The sequence below is a fragment of the Solea solea genome, chromosome 2 (assembly GCF_958295425.1).
Source record: "Solea solea chromosome 2, fSolSol10.1, whole genome shotgun sequence".
Taxonomy (NCBI): domain Eukaryota; kingdom Metazoa; phylum Chordata; class Actinopteri; order Pleuronectiformes; family Soleidae; genus Solea; species Solea solea.
This window is the reverse complement of record NC_081135.1, coordinates 8,285,865-8,303,863: the sequence shown is the minus strand read 5'-3', so window position 1 is coordinate 8,303,863 and position 17,999 is coordinate 8,285,865. Positions and strand designations below refer to the sequence as shown.

At 39.3% G+C, this 17,999-nt stretch overlaps 2 protein-coding genes across 2 annotated transcripts in view; one reads left to right on the top strand and one right to left on the bottom strand.

The window, feature by feature from the left end:
* LOC131448627 (methyl-CpG-binding domain protein 5-like) overlaps positions 1–10,758 on the bottom strand; it is a 22,823-nt gene extending 12,065 nt beyond the window's left edge. The window contains exons 1-4 of the mRNA XM_058621239.1: positions 10,685–10,758; positions 4,077–4,670; positions 1,685–1,787; positions 246–417 (exon numbers count right to left, since the gene is read on the bottom strand). Of these exons, the coding sequence (XP_058477222.1) occupies positions 246–417; positions 1,685–1,787; positions 4,077–4,189 (388 nt within the window). The 5' untranslated portion in view covers positions 4,190–4,670; positions 10,685–10,758. The remainder of the gene's footprint in view (positions 1–245; positions 418–1,684; positions 1,788–4,076; positions 4,671–10,684) is intronic.
* Positions 10,707–17,999, top strand: orc4 (origin recognition complex, subunit 4). Its single transcript, XM_058622307.1, has 15 exons — positions 10,707–10,836; positions 13,919–14,034; positions 14,630–14,698; positions 14,790–14,866; positions 15,440–15,530; positions 15,669–15,744; positions 15,840–15,925; positions 16,015–16,063; positions 16,262–16,413; positions 16,508–16,681; positions 16,765–16,851; positions 16,950–17,058; positions 17,149–17,244; positions 17,472–17,539; positions 17,639–17,999. The coding sequence occupies exons 1-15, from the start codon at positions 10,734–10,736 to the stop codon at positions 17,819–17,821; spliced, it is 1,536 nt and encodes a 511-aa protein (XP_058478290.1). The 5' UTR covers positions 10,707–10,733; the 3' UTR covers positions 17,822–17,999.

Here is a 17,999-nt window from a genome sequence, read left to right as displayed (position 1 = left end):
AGGTCCAAACAAAGCACAAATCAATAAAAACACACCAGATAAAATTCCAGACAGGGCAGTAAAATCACCAAAGTCATAATGGCTGAAAAACCAATAAAATGACCAACAAGTTAATATCAGTGCTTTACTTAAGTGCTTGATCTCTGGAATTCAGCTGCAGCTGTAACACATTAAGATAAGGGAACTAACGGTTGTTATACTTCAGTATCTATTACAATTGTATTTGTATTTACATATACTCATACCTCCCCCTGGGCTTGTCAATGTCAGAGGTGGGTGTGTCTCCATGCTCTTGTGCAATGTGGCCACGGCCAGAAGCTTCCTCTTGTGAATGCAGAGTTTGGTGACATCTTCATCTGCTTTCACATCCTCCGCTGTCCTTTGCTTGACTGATGCCCCTGGGTCGAAGTTGAACACCTAAGAAACAAGATAAAAAGAATCAACATAACAATTTGAGGGGGAACCCATTAAATGTGAACCAGATTATTTAAAATTTGCTTTAAAATAAAAATTGATTCAGGTAGTTTTGTCTTGAAGCACTGGAGCCATTGAATTAACATTAAAAAAAAACATAATATAAAATTGATGTTGGTCAGTAGGCCATTAAAGGTAAAATAATAGAAATTAAAGGAAAATATGGGATTTGTGGGGGTTTATAATTGCTTATTAAATCATCAATAATAGAGCAGGAAATCCAACTTTTTTTTTTTACAGACGAGACGATATCAACCTGATAACAGTCTGATCTGACCGACAGTGGAGACAATTTTAGCTTCAAGAAGGATAATAGGTCAGATTACCAAGTAATATGACACAGTGGGTGCTTCAAAGCACACTGATGTTTGTGGACTGGTCCTTCACAGAAATCAATGGAAGTGGTCAGTGTGAATTTTTTCATACATCCTGAGCACATGAAATGGGAGTGAAGAAGAGTATTGAGCAGCTGAAGTGGTTTGAGAGCTTTCTCGGGACATTTTAAAACTTTTCCTAATGAAATTTGGTCACTATTGGAATTGATTGAAGCTGATACTAATTGAAGTGGACCACAGTGTCCGTACTCTGTTTAGGTCAAAACCACAAACATTTTTACAGCCACATTTCAAGCTATATAAGGTGACCTTTCAATTCTCAAAAAGCTGTTAAAGAACAAAAAACAAAAGCAACACACAGCGCCCTGCCAGAAGTATATTCATCTTGGTTTGACTAGAGGGAAATTATTTCCTACTCACAAATATGTTACTTTGCCCTAAATTATTTCCTTTATCTGCTTCCCTCATGACTGCCAAATACGTAATACACCCTGCCTTAAGGACACTTATTGCCAGTTGTGAACAGCCCATTTGTGATCGAATCTCTCAGAACGGATGTTATTATGAAGTCTAAACAGGGCCTCAGTGATTTTGCACATCACCTTCACATCTGCTCTGGACGCTCATCAATTTTTTTTTACAAGCACTTACCAAATAAAACAAACACTTCAGCAATATTTGCAAAATAAATTAAAATCAGTTAAAAGAAAAACCTTGGACAATGACTAATATTTGTAATACACAAAGGCCACATGTTCAGATAAATGTATTTGTTTGGGATTTTTGCACAACAGCATTTTGGTTATTAATTATTATATCTAGTGATGTTGTATTCTGGAGCCAAGTTAAGAGAAACAGAACCAACAGAAAATTACCTTGTGGAGGATGAGTGGGCACTCCAGGCCACATTTGCAGGTTCCATCTGTCAGCAGGTAGGTCTTCACCTGCTCCAAGCTGGACAGTACTGAGCCACTGGGACTGAACACAGAACACAACATTAGGCTGACATTCAGAATCTAAAGTGACTAACTCACACAAGCTAGGTTCCCACTAAAATGTATGGCAAATTGTAACCAAATCTTTTAAATTTCATTAGAACAATATGCACATCCACAATATGTGTTTATTGGGGTATTTCAGAAATTAAAAGTAGGATATGAACAGGATCACAGCTGCAGTTTAGTAACTTTAACCTTGTGAACAATAATATGTGCCCATATTCCCCCATAAGATTTCAAACTTGCCACCAATGGAAAAAAAACATGCACTACTGACTTTCTGTCAAACACATACACAGATAAGCTGAATGGCAACCACGGATTGATCCTTTAACAGTGAAAGTATCTACTGTCGGGGTCTGTAGCTGCACATCTCTAAAGCAAATAGGTACTTAAAAATGTTACGAATATGAGGAAATCCAAGTGTGCAGTGACAGTATCAAGACACAGACGTAGGCACTACGCAGGATTCTTTCCAACACCCAAAATAGGGCTGGGCGATACGGAACAAAACTGATATCGCGATATTTTTTGTTCGAATGGCGATATGCGATATTATAACGATATTTTGAACAAAACATGTTCGCTTGCTAGCTCACCGGTTGGCCACACAGAAACCTGGAGACAGGAAACCAGATGCCCAGAGACCAGCGCCTCGGTGTCGGACACAGTTAACAACGAGGCGCTGATGTGTTTTAAGTCCACTTGGAGTCAAAATCTGCGGCTAACAGCTGGTGCCACTAAAAACTAGCGACAACAAATGGGCATTACATCACCAGCTCAACTTTTATTTTGCATTAACGAGTAACGTAGATGGTTAAAATGTATCGGAGTAAAAGTACAAATTTTATTTAGGAAAATAACAGCGCCATTATTCTTTTTCTTGGGCACCAACTGATCACTCTCCACCTGCACCGTGTCCGCCACGTTTTCGTTCAAATGTCTGTTGTGATGCGTAGCGTGGGTGGGAGAACACTACGTAGTACGTACATGTAAGGGGCTTGATTGAGTAGCTGAACTAAGCTTGTAGGCTCAGAGAGAAGTGGTCAGCTTTATTAAATAGCGTTTGCAAGGCAACATAAAAATAACATAATATACCGGTATGGCGATATTGTCTCAACTACATATCTCTTTCAAAAATATACCGGTATAACTCTTACTACCAGTATATCACCCAGCCCTAACCCAAAATGAACCCAACAGTCAACTGCTTTAGTGAACTAAAGCAGTTGACTGTGGCAAATACACATGCCAGTGGTGATGATGTGGCAATGAGCAACCTCAACTTTCAGTCTAAATGACCCTAAAGGTATTAGGGGTGGGAATCACAAGGTACCACTTGATGCAATACACAATACATGGTCCACAATACCAATAATATCACAATACAATAATTCAAATATTGCAAGATACGTCACAGTATCTGTCCAACTGACGAAAATAAAAACCTAGAAGTGATGGATTTCTCCATGTATTCACAACATAGAGATCAAAGTGCATAAAGACTATGTATTGAACGTGGATGGGGTGGGATAGGTAACATAGCTTTCTCTGCCATTATCCCTCTGTAAATTCCCTCTTCTTCAGGTAACGTCTGTCCCAAGTTTGCCTGATTCACTTGAGCAGTTCCGCCGTGAGGAGACATCAAGTAGCAGTGCCCAGCGAGTGAAACTGGCAAGGACCATTTACTTTAGAGCGCCTTCACTTGTTAATTAAAATACTCATATTGATCATCATTTTGCATGATAAAGGACGGCAATATATTACCAAATGGATATTTTGACCCACTCTTAACACAAAATTCACTCAGAGACTTAATGGTAAGTCTCTGCATGGATTTTATAAATGACGGGTGACTGGAGTAAGGAATTTGCCAGGCACATCCAAAACCAGAATGTATATATTTTTGTTTGAGAACAAATGGGCAGCACTTAACCCATCTTATGCAACACCATAACACCCTACTAAGATGTAGTAATCTACATTATCAGAAAGTCTCTTTATTTTACCTGGAAGATGCTGCATACAACTAGTCCACAGCAGCTTCAGGAGAATAACCATGGCTTCACACATTGAGCAATACCATCAAAACAATAAACATGTTTCTGTTACTGCAGAACCAATCAATTAAAAAAGAACATTGTCATTGTGGAGGTAAAAACAAATCAGGTTCCAAATTTTGCCCAATTTTCAAATATAGTCCTGCACTTTTGTCAGAACAGCGTTGCATTGTATCTGTGGTGGACTTTTATGGTTGACTTTTTCTTACCTTATGTATACGACCCCTCGGCCAAGATCCGCCTTGCGCTGCCAGCCAATGGGGACCTGGACAGGGACGGCCTGCCTCTCATCTCCTGCCTCACAGTCCTTTCCGCCATTCATTGCTCCACTGGTTTTACACTCGACACCTCAGAGGTATATATCAGACCAGCGTCTTCACAATGTACGTCATGTTTGTCTACCAAAGCGGTGGTGGGAAGGTAGAGGAGATGCGTGGGGCAGTAGAATTATGCTTCAACGTGGGACTCCACTCTCAGGTGGAGCTGAAGGGGAGGTGGATGAGCAGGTGGTCGGGTAGGGTGAGGCAAGCTCACAGCAGACCCTACCCTTGCTGCTTCATGGCTACAGTGCTGAATTGCACATGGACTTTCATTACTGCATTTTGACATTCAGAGCCAAGCAGCTGAAAAGGTGAGGGTCTGAAATCGTTGTGTGTTGTGCTCACACAGGAACGTCCTTTTTCTGACTAGTTTTTTACCATTTGTCTTCTGACACCCACAATTATGTCCTTCAGTCAGCCAGATAAGATATATTCAACATATTGACTCCCAAATGCTGTTGGGTATTGGTTTTCCCATGGTTCCTATGAGGGCAGAAGAGAAAAGGAATTAGCTAGGATGATCAAATTTCTTTGCAAGATTTTAAGTCCATAATTTAATTGACTCCAAGAAAATCGACAACAAGAAACACATTTAATATCTGGCAGCGTTTCCATTTACAACCAATTATTTATATTACCCTTCAGAAATGGAAAGAAAAAACTGAAATGTTAAAGGAAATACTTTGATTAAAAGTACGATTAAAAGGGCATCAATTGGGCATGTTGACAGAATCAAGCCACTGTTTTCTGACTGATAACTTGAAGATTCAGTAAAAACATCAGCGATATTATTAAATGGCTATTCCATGATGATGAGTAGATGAAAGTAGTAGATGCAGTTACTTTCAATGTGTTGTTACTTTTGTTTCTGTGGATTCTGTAGCCGCACTTAAATGAATGAAGTCAGGGTTAAATCACAGAACAGTAAAAATGTGTGATTAATACCCTTACACTTATTCAACACAGATGAGTCTCCATGGTTTAGCTTTGATAGTTAATTACTACTAGTCCCATTAGAGTGAGTATCATGGTTGCCTCTTAATTGGTCTGTGCATCACTATTAAAATGAAGAAGTGGTTTTATTTATGGGATTAAAATTAGATGTTTTTTAACTGCCAAACTGGTTTTAAACTAACAGGATTCAGGTTCCACAAAACTATGTTCAACTCCATCCTTAACTGTAAGGAACTCCGCTTAATATTAGTCAGTAAAAGCACAAAAACTGATGCCAGTCCACTACATCAGGGAGGCAGAAGTAAATCCAAACACATTTAGAACAGACAAACATGTCCAGCGAAGATATCTTCTGGCAATGTTTACTTGTTTATAGTGGACTGCAGTGCAGTTGTTGGCAATACCTGCAATGTTTATTTTACAGAATTTAACCTAGACCAAGATTCAGTCAAGAGATCACACAAAATACTGTAACTGACCCCAAACACCAAAACCTTAGATCTTTACAGAAAGTCACTTTTAAAGACATTTTTGATTTTTGATTAACAATATTATAACAAATATTCTCTCTCTGATAGAACAGCCAAGGTAAATCAAGGCTGAATTTAGTCAGTGACTGACAAAGCCCCATGAAAAGCTTCTTCTCAGCCGCCAGTGCTGCTGCTGCTGCTGCTGCTGACTCATAACTGCCCTGTGAGCAGCTGATACTGAACCCAGTGACACTAACAGCATTTCTGAAAATGAAGCAGCAGTTAAATGTCTCCCGTTTATGTGGAAAATACGCAGCGAAAACTGTCGCACCTCATCATCTGAGTAGGTGTGTGATGGTTTCTTTGGGTCAGAGAAACCGCCACAAATGTTTAATATGTAAAATATTTTCATGTCACAGTTCACTCGACATTTCCTCCCCCATTCCCCAACTCATGACTCATCGATTACCTTGTGCAAATTATTTACGATACTTTCTAATTGCTAACCTTTCAGTGCAGACTGATGTTTTTTTTGAAAATGACACTTTTGGCCTTCTTGCATTTGGAGAGGTGCGGAGGTGGACACATAAAAACCTTCTTAAGGGGGTTAAAAAAAAATATTGGCATGCTAGGCTTTATGTGGTTGCATTAAGGGGTTACATTACTCTTTTGCCTTCATAAACATATACATAGTAGGCCATAGTAATGTCAAACCCTTAAAAATTGAACAACATGAGGACACAAAGGATGTTTAACCAAAACTATGTCTACACCAAAACATTTTAAAGGTCCATGTTTTTGCCTGTCCAAAATAAAATGCAACCCGTGTTTCTAATCTCAACAAGGAAAAAAGTAAACATCGTCCCATCATCATTCCATTTAGCAAAGAATGAAAAATATGATTAAGATTTGTCTAATGTTGCCAGAATCTATGTGTAAATGTTGAGCTGTAAATCACAAGGTAAAATTAATTTATTTCCTCAAATGCAATCCATATGTTCCCTTTAAGGTTAATATCAATAAAACATAGAACATTATTGTATAATGGTGAACCTGCGGTTTGAGGACTTTTTGTTAGATTGAGACAATTAAAATCTGATTTAGTTTACTTTCATTCTAACTCATCATGTCATTCAAACTGTGCTAATCTTTAAATGCAATTTATTTCATGATGTCACTACCAATATGAAACTTGATTAACGAACAGCCTGTTCCTGTACAATCTGCAGCACAGAAATAAACAATTTACATGCAGCACTCCACTGCAGATTATTCTGCTGTTATGTGCCAGTGAGACACAGAACAGTACTTGGGGCTGATGTGGCAACGAGCAGGTTGAAAACAATACAACCTTGCATATTTATAGGTTTTACAGCCAGTTCAAGTGAATACAACAGACCCACTAAAGTAGTGCTGGGTGGTAAGACCAAAAATTTATATCATTGTATTTTTTAATGCATGAGCATGATTGAGCGTTCCACCAAGAGAGAGGCACAGTTTGTGTGTATGCTCGTATTGCTTGAATAATCTAACCACTTCAGGAGGTGGTCACAGACGCATTGTGACCAGATTAAACAAAAGTGTAAATGCGATGTGTCTCCACTCTGCTCAGTTGTTGTGGGTGGAGCGGAGACACATCACATTTACACTTACACACTGGGTGGCTCCAAGTACAGATAACATGACAGCTGCGACAAAACTGCATTTCGGCAGTTTTCCGCTTGTTGAAGACGCAACTTTACATGCGGCTTATATTGTTATTGTTGATACGGCAGCGCACAGAGGGGGATGTGGCGTAACACGGGGGATAACTGTGATCGGATAGCAATCGGATCTTGATGTGGACACTGGCAACGCACGACCATGCCAGGTGTAAATTCATATGGTGAAGCACTATCCGATCACAGAAAATGCATTCTAATGCCAGGTGTAAAGGGGGCCTCAGACATTCATTCTTCTAAGGTGGTGGAGTAAACTGATCATTCCTGCAATTAATACCACAATTACTTCTTCAGCTAAGCCCAAAACATGTGTGGTGCAGCAGTGAAAAGGGTTCCCCTCCAACAGTGAACAGTTTTGCTGCACCACGTTCTGTTTTTTTCATATAATAAAAAAAGGGACAAACCTGTATATTGGCCAGCACTACTCCAAAGTAATACTCCCAACACATAGTGTGGTCAAAAAGACTGCTGGACATTATACAAACCAGCACAGTGATAAACAGACATTATTTAAAAGATAGATTACTCATTTCATGAAGACAGCGGGCAGTTGTGGATCCTATACAAGTTTGTTTTTGTGCCACAGAGGAATAAGAGCAATAGTGGGGTATAACAATTTCAAGGAGTGCAATCACTGCAAAAATAAAGAAAACAGAGAACTGTACAACACCTGAACATGATTCTGTCCCTCTGTAGAAATTGTGAGCCAAAGCCTTCAAATATCTTTGACAGAGACTATGATCATACTGTATGGTTATTTTATATATATTTTTTTTTAAAATGAGCTGATAACTTCACACCTGTGATTGATCTGGCAGTGCAAAATAATTTTCAAAAATAAATAAAAAACTGTGACTTGAATTTAATCCTACAGCAAATTTCCCACCTGCCAAAATCATTTTGTCATAAATCACATACTATGTTGGGGGAAAACTGCCTTAATAAATTACATAGGAGGGTAAAGGGGAGCCTGACAGCGTCACTGCAGAGTCACTGATTTCTGTCATCTAAGACAAGACTGCAGAAACTGGGGTGAATGTCATGCATTTTTCGGCACCTGGGAAGGTAAATCAAATCTACTTGATAAGGTGAACGATGAAAATTGAAAAAATGTGACAAAAAAAATCCACATTATTTTGCACTTTCCTCCCCCAACATAAGGGAGAAAAAGATTCAATTGTGGTGCAAATATCAGACAAGCAGCATTTAACAAGAAGAGGGAAAAAAAGTAATGCGGAAAAAGGGCATAAAAACAGTCAGTGGAGAGGTACGGCAATGCAGTGTCAGAGAGAGAAAAATGTTTTGGACAGAACAAAACAAATCACATCAAAATGACAAGTAGAAGACACCAGCCAACGGTTTGTTTAGTAACTGAATTTGCAGTGCATTAAGAATGGCAGGTTATGTAAATGAAGGTTTCTATTTGTATGTATACATTTTTAAGAATATTATCAGACTAAATAGTGTGTGTGCATTTTGACTTCATGGTCAGGAGGCAGTTTTTTTCTCTATGACTTATATATGTGGTTGCCACTGTTGTATATCTGGCATGTGTTTATATTTTACTGTTAAGTAAATGCATCACAACAGCTCTTTATTATTGTACCGATCACAGGAGATACAAGACCAGTATTTACTTGTCTGTGATAAAAATACATCAGGTCACAATTCAGTACATCTTCTTTTCCTGACTGACTTTTTTAATCTAACATGTTCAATGCAGTTAATACAGCAACTGGTAAATATAACCCAGTGACTAACGACAAAGAGGAACAGAACAAATGTTTACAACATATAGACTGTAGTATATTTTCACCTTGTCCTGTACTGAGGGGATGTTTTTTTCTCTACTGCGATAACAGTGGGCAAACATTTTTCAGACCTATATATAATCTCAGCTCAATGCGACCTTAAAAGACAAGAAAAATGTCTTGACCCTGAATTTGCCAAAGCGCAAAACCATCTTGTTGTGAATGCATGAGTGGTTAAATAAAAGTACATTTTGTCTACCCATATTAACCCTGTGCTACAAACTATTAATGGCCACATTTATGTTTTGTCTACTGGACTGCTATTAAACAGAGAAACACAATTTTGCACCAGCCACAAACTAGAGGCTAATTGTGCTTTTATCAATTTTATATGTATGACATACAAAAGTCATAGCAAGCAGCTATATACATTGATATAGCAATGAGGCTACGTTTTTGGTAGATTGATCAGCCCTATGGTGGAGCATGATAAACAGGACTACAGACAGCTCAACACCCAAACGCAGGTTGTCCTGGTCTTTTCTCAAGTTACCACAACTTCATTATTCACTTAATTACTGCTTATTTAATAGCTGTCTAGATTGAAGCGCACAGTCTCAACATGGCATTAAAATTGTGCACAACCCATGGAGTTGGCTCAGGCTAGCTACGAGTGTAAATTAGCTATTTTATTCCTGCAGCAGCCTTCAAAGTTGACAGTTACACGGGGTGTCTCGGAAAATGACAAAAAAAACTTTTCCCCCAAAACTGGAGAACATGACAACGAGCCCATGCATAGAAGTAAAGCTACCACAGATGCCAAAGCCTTGGGTAATGGCTAATTAGCTTGGTGACATTAGCTAGGCTACCTAACAACTGTGCCAAGTGTTGCTTTATTAACGTTTTGGCAACAACCGTGTATCGTTAAAGGTAGTTTCTTTAACCACCGGGATAAGCCTACAGTTAAAGCATCGCCGTCTGCGGGCCTCCGCGTCAGGACTGATCGTGTCAACAAGCGACATCGGTCCTGTCTGACTGGAGCTTCTGGATGCACTGGACACAGCATCTTAACTAGCAAAGGAGTTAGCATACCAAGCGTCAGCTGTCTAGCTACCGTTAGTTAGTTAGCCAGCTAGCTTGTTGTAACGAAAATGAATTAGAGGGCGAGCTCGGCTACGCTCATAGCATTTTAGCATTTAATTGGCAACACGCAACAGGGCACGCGCACATTGAGGTCCCCCAGCCCGAGTTCCGACTTCAAATTGTCGAAGTAAAAAGCAGATAGGCCCGCGCTGGGGCTGCGAGCCAAAGGGGCCAGAGAAGGCCAGGGCCAGGCCGAGTTAGCATTAGTTAGCTTAGCATGCAAGCTAAGAGCCGTGCAAACCCGTTGCGTTCGCTGAGAGAGAGAGAGCGATAGAGAGCGAAGAAGAAGAAGAGAGAGACGCTTTTCAGACACTAACGTTTGTGTCTGCGTCAAATCGAACCGTAAATGTCCCGTTCTTATTCAGTTATCTCGGCGAATGCATCTGGGTGCTAAAACAATGTAACAAGCGAGAATCGGTGCGTTTTTGACCTTAAGAAAAATAAGAATAAGAGCCTACCCATTAGTTCCCTTGCCTCTGCTGGTTCTCCTACACAGGGATATTAGAAATGATGGAGAGTCGCAGTGCGCATGCGCCGTGGAGCAGCCTGCAGTTGGGGAGAGGTGATGCACGTTTTCATCCAGAGCTCAGCTCACTCACACATCAACACAGCTAAAGTTAGGAGTATAAACATTATTAAATAAAAGTAAATGAATGAGAGAAAACTGTATCTTTGCAGAGATGGTGGAAGTACCTACATGATTTGGTATTATTATGAAGGTATTAAAAATAATAACATTTACATACAACAGTCTGATTAATTCTTGAAATGGGCATGTATACAGTCGGTGCTCACTCTCAGTGCCAAAACATATGCACTGTATGTGTTGGCTTTTTTTAAGTGCAAGGAAGTTGGGGGTTTATGGCTGGAGGTCAGTTGTCTGAAGGGGTACGGGACTGTGAAAAGTCGGAGACCCACTAATGTAGTGGTTAGCACTCTTGCATTTACAGCAAGACGACCCAGGTTTGCGACCCGGTTGGAACAAGGGCCTTTCTGCCTGGAGTTTGCATTTTCTCCCCTGTGTGTGTGGGGGGGGGGGTCCAAAAACATGCAGATTTGGGGATTTTAGTCTGTCTTTCTCCTTCCTGGCCAGTAGCTGATGGTGATGTGCAGGTGTAGTTTTAGCCATTTTGGCAGAATGTCACATTTATTTGTATTTAACACTTGACCTCCATTTCTAGCCCTGTTCCTGTATCTTGTCTTGTTTGAGTGTTTGCCTGCCATGTGCTTTTACAGTTTTGTTGAGAGTTTCCTTGCTGGGAGCCTAGACACGCTGGACGAGGTCCCCACACTTTGCATGTGCATGAAAGGGCACTGGGACACTTGACTTACACTATTCGTTGCCACTATGGTGAGTATTTGGTAGCATCCCTGGACAAACTGTGTAGTAAACTGAGTGGCTTCAGCTTACTTTCTTTAATTTATGCTGGGCCATTTTGTAATAAACATTCTTAATTGGTGTCCTTGTTTACTTCCTTTTCAGCTACAGCCCAGCCCATTTTTTTTTTTTTTTTTACTTTAGTTCTGTTTTTGTCCCTATATTTTTGTATTTAATCTCCTACACTCTATCATAATGTATAGTTATGTCTAATAGATGAAAATGTTGAATTAAATCTTTCTTTGTGCAATGTATTCACAGTAAAGTACTTCAAGGCAGAAAACATGGTTGCCCTTGCATCTTTGCTTGCAAAAACTCACAGTGGGCAAAAGGACAATTAACACATGATGCACAAAGGGAATTGCAAATAAAAGCAGCCTTTAATTGGTTTGTTTCAACCAATGAAATAACTCAAAGTGGCAGTTATAAAACATGTCTGAACCAATGTAATAAAACTGAGTGGTTATGACATTGGCTGTATAAAAACATCTTTAAATTGAATCTTTAAGGATATAATGCTACTTTGGTTGAAAAGGTTTATTCAAGTACTTGTGATTCCATGAACTCCATCAGTTTAATAACCTTTTCAACCAAAATTGGCATGATTATCTCAAACACAATTTTCAACTTAATGGAAAAGTGTAATCTATATTACTGCCAAAATAAGGGTGAACTGAAAATAGAATTTACTTTGGCGTTATACTTGACAGTTTCACAAACTGAGATTATACATTTCGTGAATGAAAATCAGTGAAGCAACAAATTGAAATTTGAAATATTGGTAGTTTGGAAATCAGTAACTTGTAAGGCATTACACATTAGCCTCACTATTAGTACTAATATCACCTCATGTAATACTCAAAGTAAATACATTGTCATATTCAGAGATTAGAACCTCAACATAAAAAAAGGATTAATAATTGTGCAGTTAACAGGAGATAAAGAGATTCATTGCTAATAGCTTGGAGGTACTATGCCACATTTAATGAGGTGTATTGTGTTAATAAATGTTTAAACTATTAGCGACAAATTATGTTAATTAAATTAACTGGAAGGTTTCATTACCGGTTGTAACACCTCGAGTTGTTTTAGTATCTATCCAACATGGAATAATACATGGCCAGGTAATATTATTATTCCATTACGATAAAAACTAGTCATTGACCATAATATTATTGGAGGCAAATAAACCAAATTAAAACCAACATTAAATGTGGTAAGGTGCTCTGAAGCAACTAAGAGTTGTATCCTGGTCATACAGTTAATTATTATTTAAGTATATGTAAATCTTATATATAAACCAATCAGGTGTACAAGAATATAATCCCCCAATGCTCATAAACCAAAGAAAAGAAATGGAGATGCAACTCACTGTGCAAATGCGTGATTCTTTTTTTTTTGCGAAGGTCAAACATGAGAAGACACACAATTAATTCAGTGTATGGCTGCTGCAAAAGTGGCCGCTTCATGTATTTTTAAGGGCAAACTCAGATCTGAATGTGTGAGCAGAGAGTCGTATTTCAGAGTAATGTGACAGGCTGAGCTTGAGCAGAGACGGCGAGACGATTTGTGAGATATCTGCTACTTTATTGTGCTTTGTTCATCAGTCAACCACAAGCCGCAGGATGCGTTTATGTTGCTTCATAATCACTGTGAATGAGCCATTCAGATGAACCATTACCTCCTACATAAAATAAAAAAAAATCAAAATCAGAGCATGGGTGGCATATGGTCTTACAGCATTTTAATTAATTTAATTTATAGTTACACATAAGTACCACCATTACAGGAATACATTTTAGGTGCTGTGCATCACAACTCTAAACTTCACCAGAATGACACTGAGATTTTCGTAAAAACAATTGATTTTGGCTGCACCTTTGAATACATTAGTGAGTCACAACTAGACTTTGTTACATCAATATAAAAATGAAAGAAAATGTATACTATAGAATTTAATCTATATATTGAACTAGAAGTGCAAATGAGTGTTCTCCTAATGGATGGTTAAATTAAGATATACTATGTAGTGGGACTAAGATACATTTTGATTTTAAAGACAAACGTTTCTTTTTTATTTTATATATCATACGAAGATTATGAGATGGCATTGAAAGCTAAAAAAAAAAAACCTAATGACAATAGGTGATATATATAACTAATAACTAATATATAACTAAAATTCGATTTGTTTTAAAACTATACAACTATTGTAGCACAATTTTAGTACAGTGACATTATTCACATCCTGTATGTGCTAATTATCTGTAAAATAGTTTGTAAAACACGTCAACTTTAATGGAAATATTTATTTTATCTTTCCTACCTCACTTCCTATTTTGTGCCGAGCTTCAACCAATCAGGGTCCGAGATGAGCCCAATCAGGAAGTAGTCATCGCTGGCCAAGTCGTATTCCCGCGAATGCGAAAGGTATGTGTCGTTTATTTCTTACACATTGTGAGACTAAATATAGTTATTATGGTTACTACGAACGCTATTTTACTTCGCGAATACAAAGCATTTTGCCCCTGCGGCGTCTGCGGCTCCCTGTTGACAGCGAGATCGAGTAAAACCAATCTCAATTCTTAAAACATAACATATTAGTTCATACTTGCTCGCAAATAAACATTGATACAGTTTTGAAACTAAATGTGACGTCATCTGAATGTGTGCTTGTCGCTTTATAATTCGGCACACATAGCATCTGCTAAGACTGCAGCATTTGTATGTTATTGTAAAGTGAATTACTATGGTGAACATTGTATTGAAACATAATTTCTCCTGCAGTAGCCACGCGCCGAATTGAATGATTCTTTGTGATCAACAGTGTCAGCATAGTAGTAGTGTCTCAGCATTAATACACATGTACAAAAAGCGAGATCATACCTTGTTTTGACGAATGCTGTAACGGAGTTTCGTGGACACGTGTCATCATCCAAATAAGGGTCAATTATCGAAGGCGAAACAGTTGTAGCCTCTGTGTTGCTGCATGTATTTGGCACATAACTCCAATTTTGTTGTTTAGACTCGAAGCATCATGAGTAAAAGGAAGGCAAAAGATGTTCATCTTCCTACAGGAGAAAGCATCACACAGGTTTGTTTATTTTCAAACCAAAGAGCTGCTGGGTGACAACACATTATCCTAATAATAATTGAACCGTGTCTTTATACACCTTTACTTACAGGTTCAGAGTATGTTAAGGGAGCGGCTCTGCAATCAGCGGCTCCCTGACAAGCCAGAGGGAACAGAAGCTCAACACAAGTAAGCCTGAATTTCCATGTGTTTGTCATTATTAGTGAAGTGTATATATATATATACATGTAAACTACACTACTCTAAAATGTACACTTTATAATTACACAAGCCAAATACGAGCAGGGCTGCCCTCTCAATAACAAACTGTTAAAACCTGTAATTTACAGGTCCCGAATAGTTTGGAAATGAATCTACAAACTTGAGGAAATGGGGACACGGTGTAGATGAGAGGCAAGATGAAGACAAAAAGAAAGAAAAAACTGAGGGATTTCGAGACAAAAACTGTAGTAGAACTGTCGTTTATGATAAAGAGACACGGTAGAGCTCAGTGTGAGTTTCAGTGACCCAGTTCAGTCTTACCTGGCTGACAGCACTGTCCCAGTTTGGAGGCTGAAGGAGCTCCCGTCTGACTTGGTCATAACACAAGCAGCGAAGGTGTTGCAGCTCCAACACTGAGGATTTAATAGTTTTTTAACAAATTACACAGAAAGGCAATGGTGGAGCTCAATTCTCCTTTGTATGGATGTTGCAAATGCAGGAGCATGATGGGTAATGTAGTCAAAACCTGTATCATTTCAGACACCTTCTGGAGCTGCTGAGGCGAACAGCTATCCATGGGGAGAGTAACTCTGTGCTAATCGTCGGTCCCAGAGGAGCAGGAAAAACAATGGTGAGCGTCCACAGATGGCTTCAAATGGGCATCTGTGCAAAAAATGGTTGAAAAGATGATGAATTATATGAAAGTGTATTAAAATCCCTGGAGGTTTGTCACGTCTGATGGCATCCCTGTGTGGCTTTGTGACTGCAGCTGCTTAAGTGTGTGTTGAGAGACCTGCTGGAGGATAAAGAAGCACAGAAAAGTCTGCTACAGGTGCATCTCAACGGTACATGCTCCGGTTCCTTAACCATTCCTTGTTCAATTCATTCAGAATGGAAGAACATATGAATTTGACTAAAATGATATCTCTTCACTGCACAGGCCTCCTGCAGACTGACGACAGAATAGCGCTGAAAGAAATAACACGGCAGCTCCATCTGGAAAATGTTGTCGGTGACAAAGTGTTTGTGAGTAAGACGGAGAATCTTGAAGACATTTGTCATTCATGTTTCAATAAATTTGACACAAAATGAAAAGCGCCTCCCCTTCATTTCAGGGAAGTTTTGCAGAAAATTTGGCTTTCCTGTTGGAGGCATTAAAGAAAGGTTAGAATTTGACTCATTCTGCATTGTTTTTTAACCACATTTACTAGCAAACATCCGTTCATCCGTATTTATTTTTAACCATTTCTTTGTTATAAAGAGCAAAGAAGCCAGAAAATACTCATGTTTAATATCAGACAGCTTGTTTTTATAAAGGTTTGGTTTAATGCTTTTTCTTTTTTTGGGGGGGGGTTTGTGTAGGTGATCGCAGCAGCAGCCGCCCAGTGCTGTTCATCCTGGATGAGTTTGACCTCTTTGCCCACCATAAGAACCAGACTCTGCTCTACAACCTGTTAGACGTCTCCCAGTCTGCCCAGGCGCCCATCGCCGTTGTGGGCATCACCTGCAGACTGGTGGGCCTCAGAATCCGCTTTAATTCTCCACCCACCCAAGAAATAAATCTCCACAATCCTAAAGAACGTAATCTGATGTTTCGTTTGCTTCCAGGATGTTCTGGAGCTGCTGGAGAAGCGAGTGAAGTCGCGCTTTTCCCACCGTCAGATCCACCTGCTGAGCAGCCTGACGTTCGCTCAGTACCTGCAGCGGGTTCAAAGCCAGCTCAGCCTGCCGCAGGATTTCCCAGACGTTAAGTTTGCTCAGGACTGGAATGACAGCATCAAGGTAAGGCTGATCTTGATTTAAAAAAAAAAAAAAAACAAAATCAAATAATGTCATACAAATAACTGTCTGTCTTCTTTTTACAGACTTTGTGTGAAGATAAATCAGCTGAGGGGGCTTTACGCAGACACTTCAACTCCAGCAAAGACTTCCGCTCACTGCACATCCTGCTGGTGACAGAAACATTCACAATATCAATATGACCTGCCATATGCTGATCACTGTATGTGTGTGAACGTCTTTTCTTTGTCTTTCTTTTATTTTATTCCAGATGTTGTGTCTGAGTCGCGTCACTGTGGCCAAACCCGTCATCAAACCAGCCGACCTCCTGGAGGCCAGCAGGCTGTGTTTTGTAGACGCCAAGGCAAATATGCTCCACGGTAAAAATGAAAAGATCACTTGATTTTTTTCTACACTGCAAAACAAATAAATAGATAGATATAGATGTATATTGTTTTTCTCTTTTATAGGTCTATCCATCTTGGAACTCTGCCTGATCATCGCCATGAAACACCTCAATGATGTCTACGAAGGAGAGCCGTTCAACCTCCAAATGGTTCACAATGGTATGAAAGTATATGTTTGGAATAGGAAACTTTTAGTAACCTCTAAAACACTACACTGCTTTCCATGCTAATTGCACCTATTTGTTTCATATTAAATCAGTGCCCATGCTTACTGTATTTCCAATTTCTCAAGCGGAAGGTGGTCAACTTGGATGTGACTTATGGAACGTACCATTAAGTGCAGAGTTATTTGACTTTTTCCCCCCCGTGTTGTACTTCCTGTCCAGAGTTTAAGAAGTTCCTTCAGAGGAAGTCGAACTCCATGTACAACTTCGAACAGCCTGTCATCATGAAGGTCTGTTTTTGTTTGAGTTTAATAATACTTCACATACTGTTTCTGGTGTGTCTCAGCCAGACAGTCGATACCGATGGATCCTTTCACTGTCGTCCTCAGGCCTTCGAGCATCTGCAGCAGCTTGAGTTGATCCGGCCGGTCGACGGCTCCGCCGCCAAAACACAGAAGGAATACCAGCTGATGAGACTCATGTTGGACCACAGTCAGATAATGGAGGCTCTGCAGAAATATCCACTGTGCCCCACTGACGTGAAGCAGTGGGCCATGTCAGCATTCGGCTAAGACTCCTTGTACATCTGGACTTAAGAATGTGGGAATTTATACCTTAAAGTCTAAAGTGAGGACTTGTTCAGTCTTCTCTACACCATTAGTGCACATGTTTCATGTCATTACATGAAAGTTGTGACATTCACTGTAAATAATCACGTGATAAATTAAATTTGTATCATTGGAATTTAAA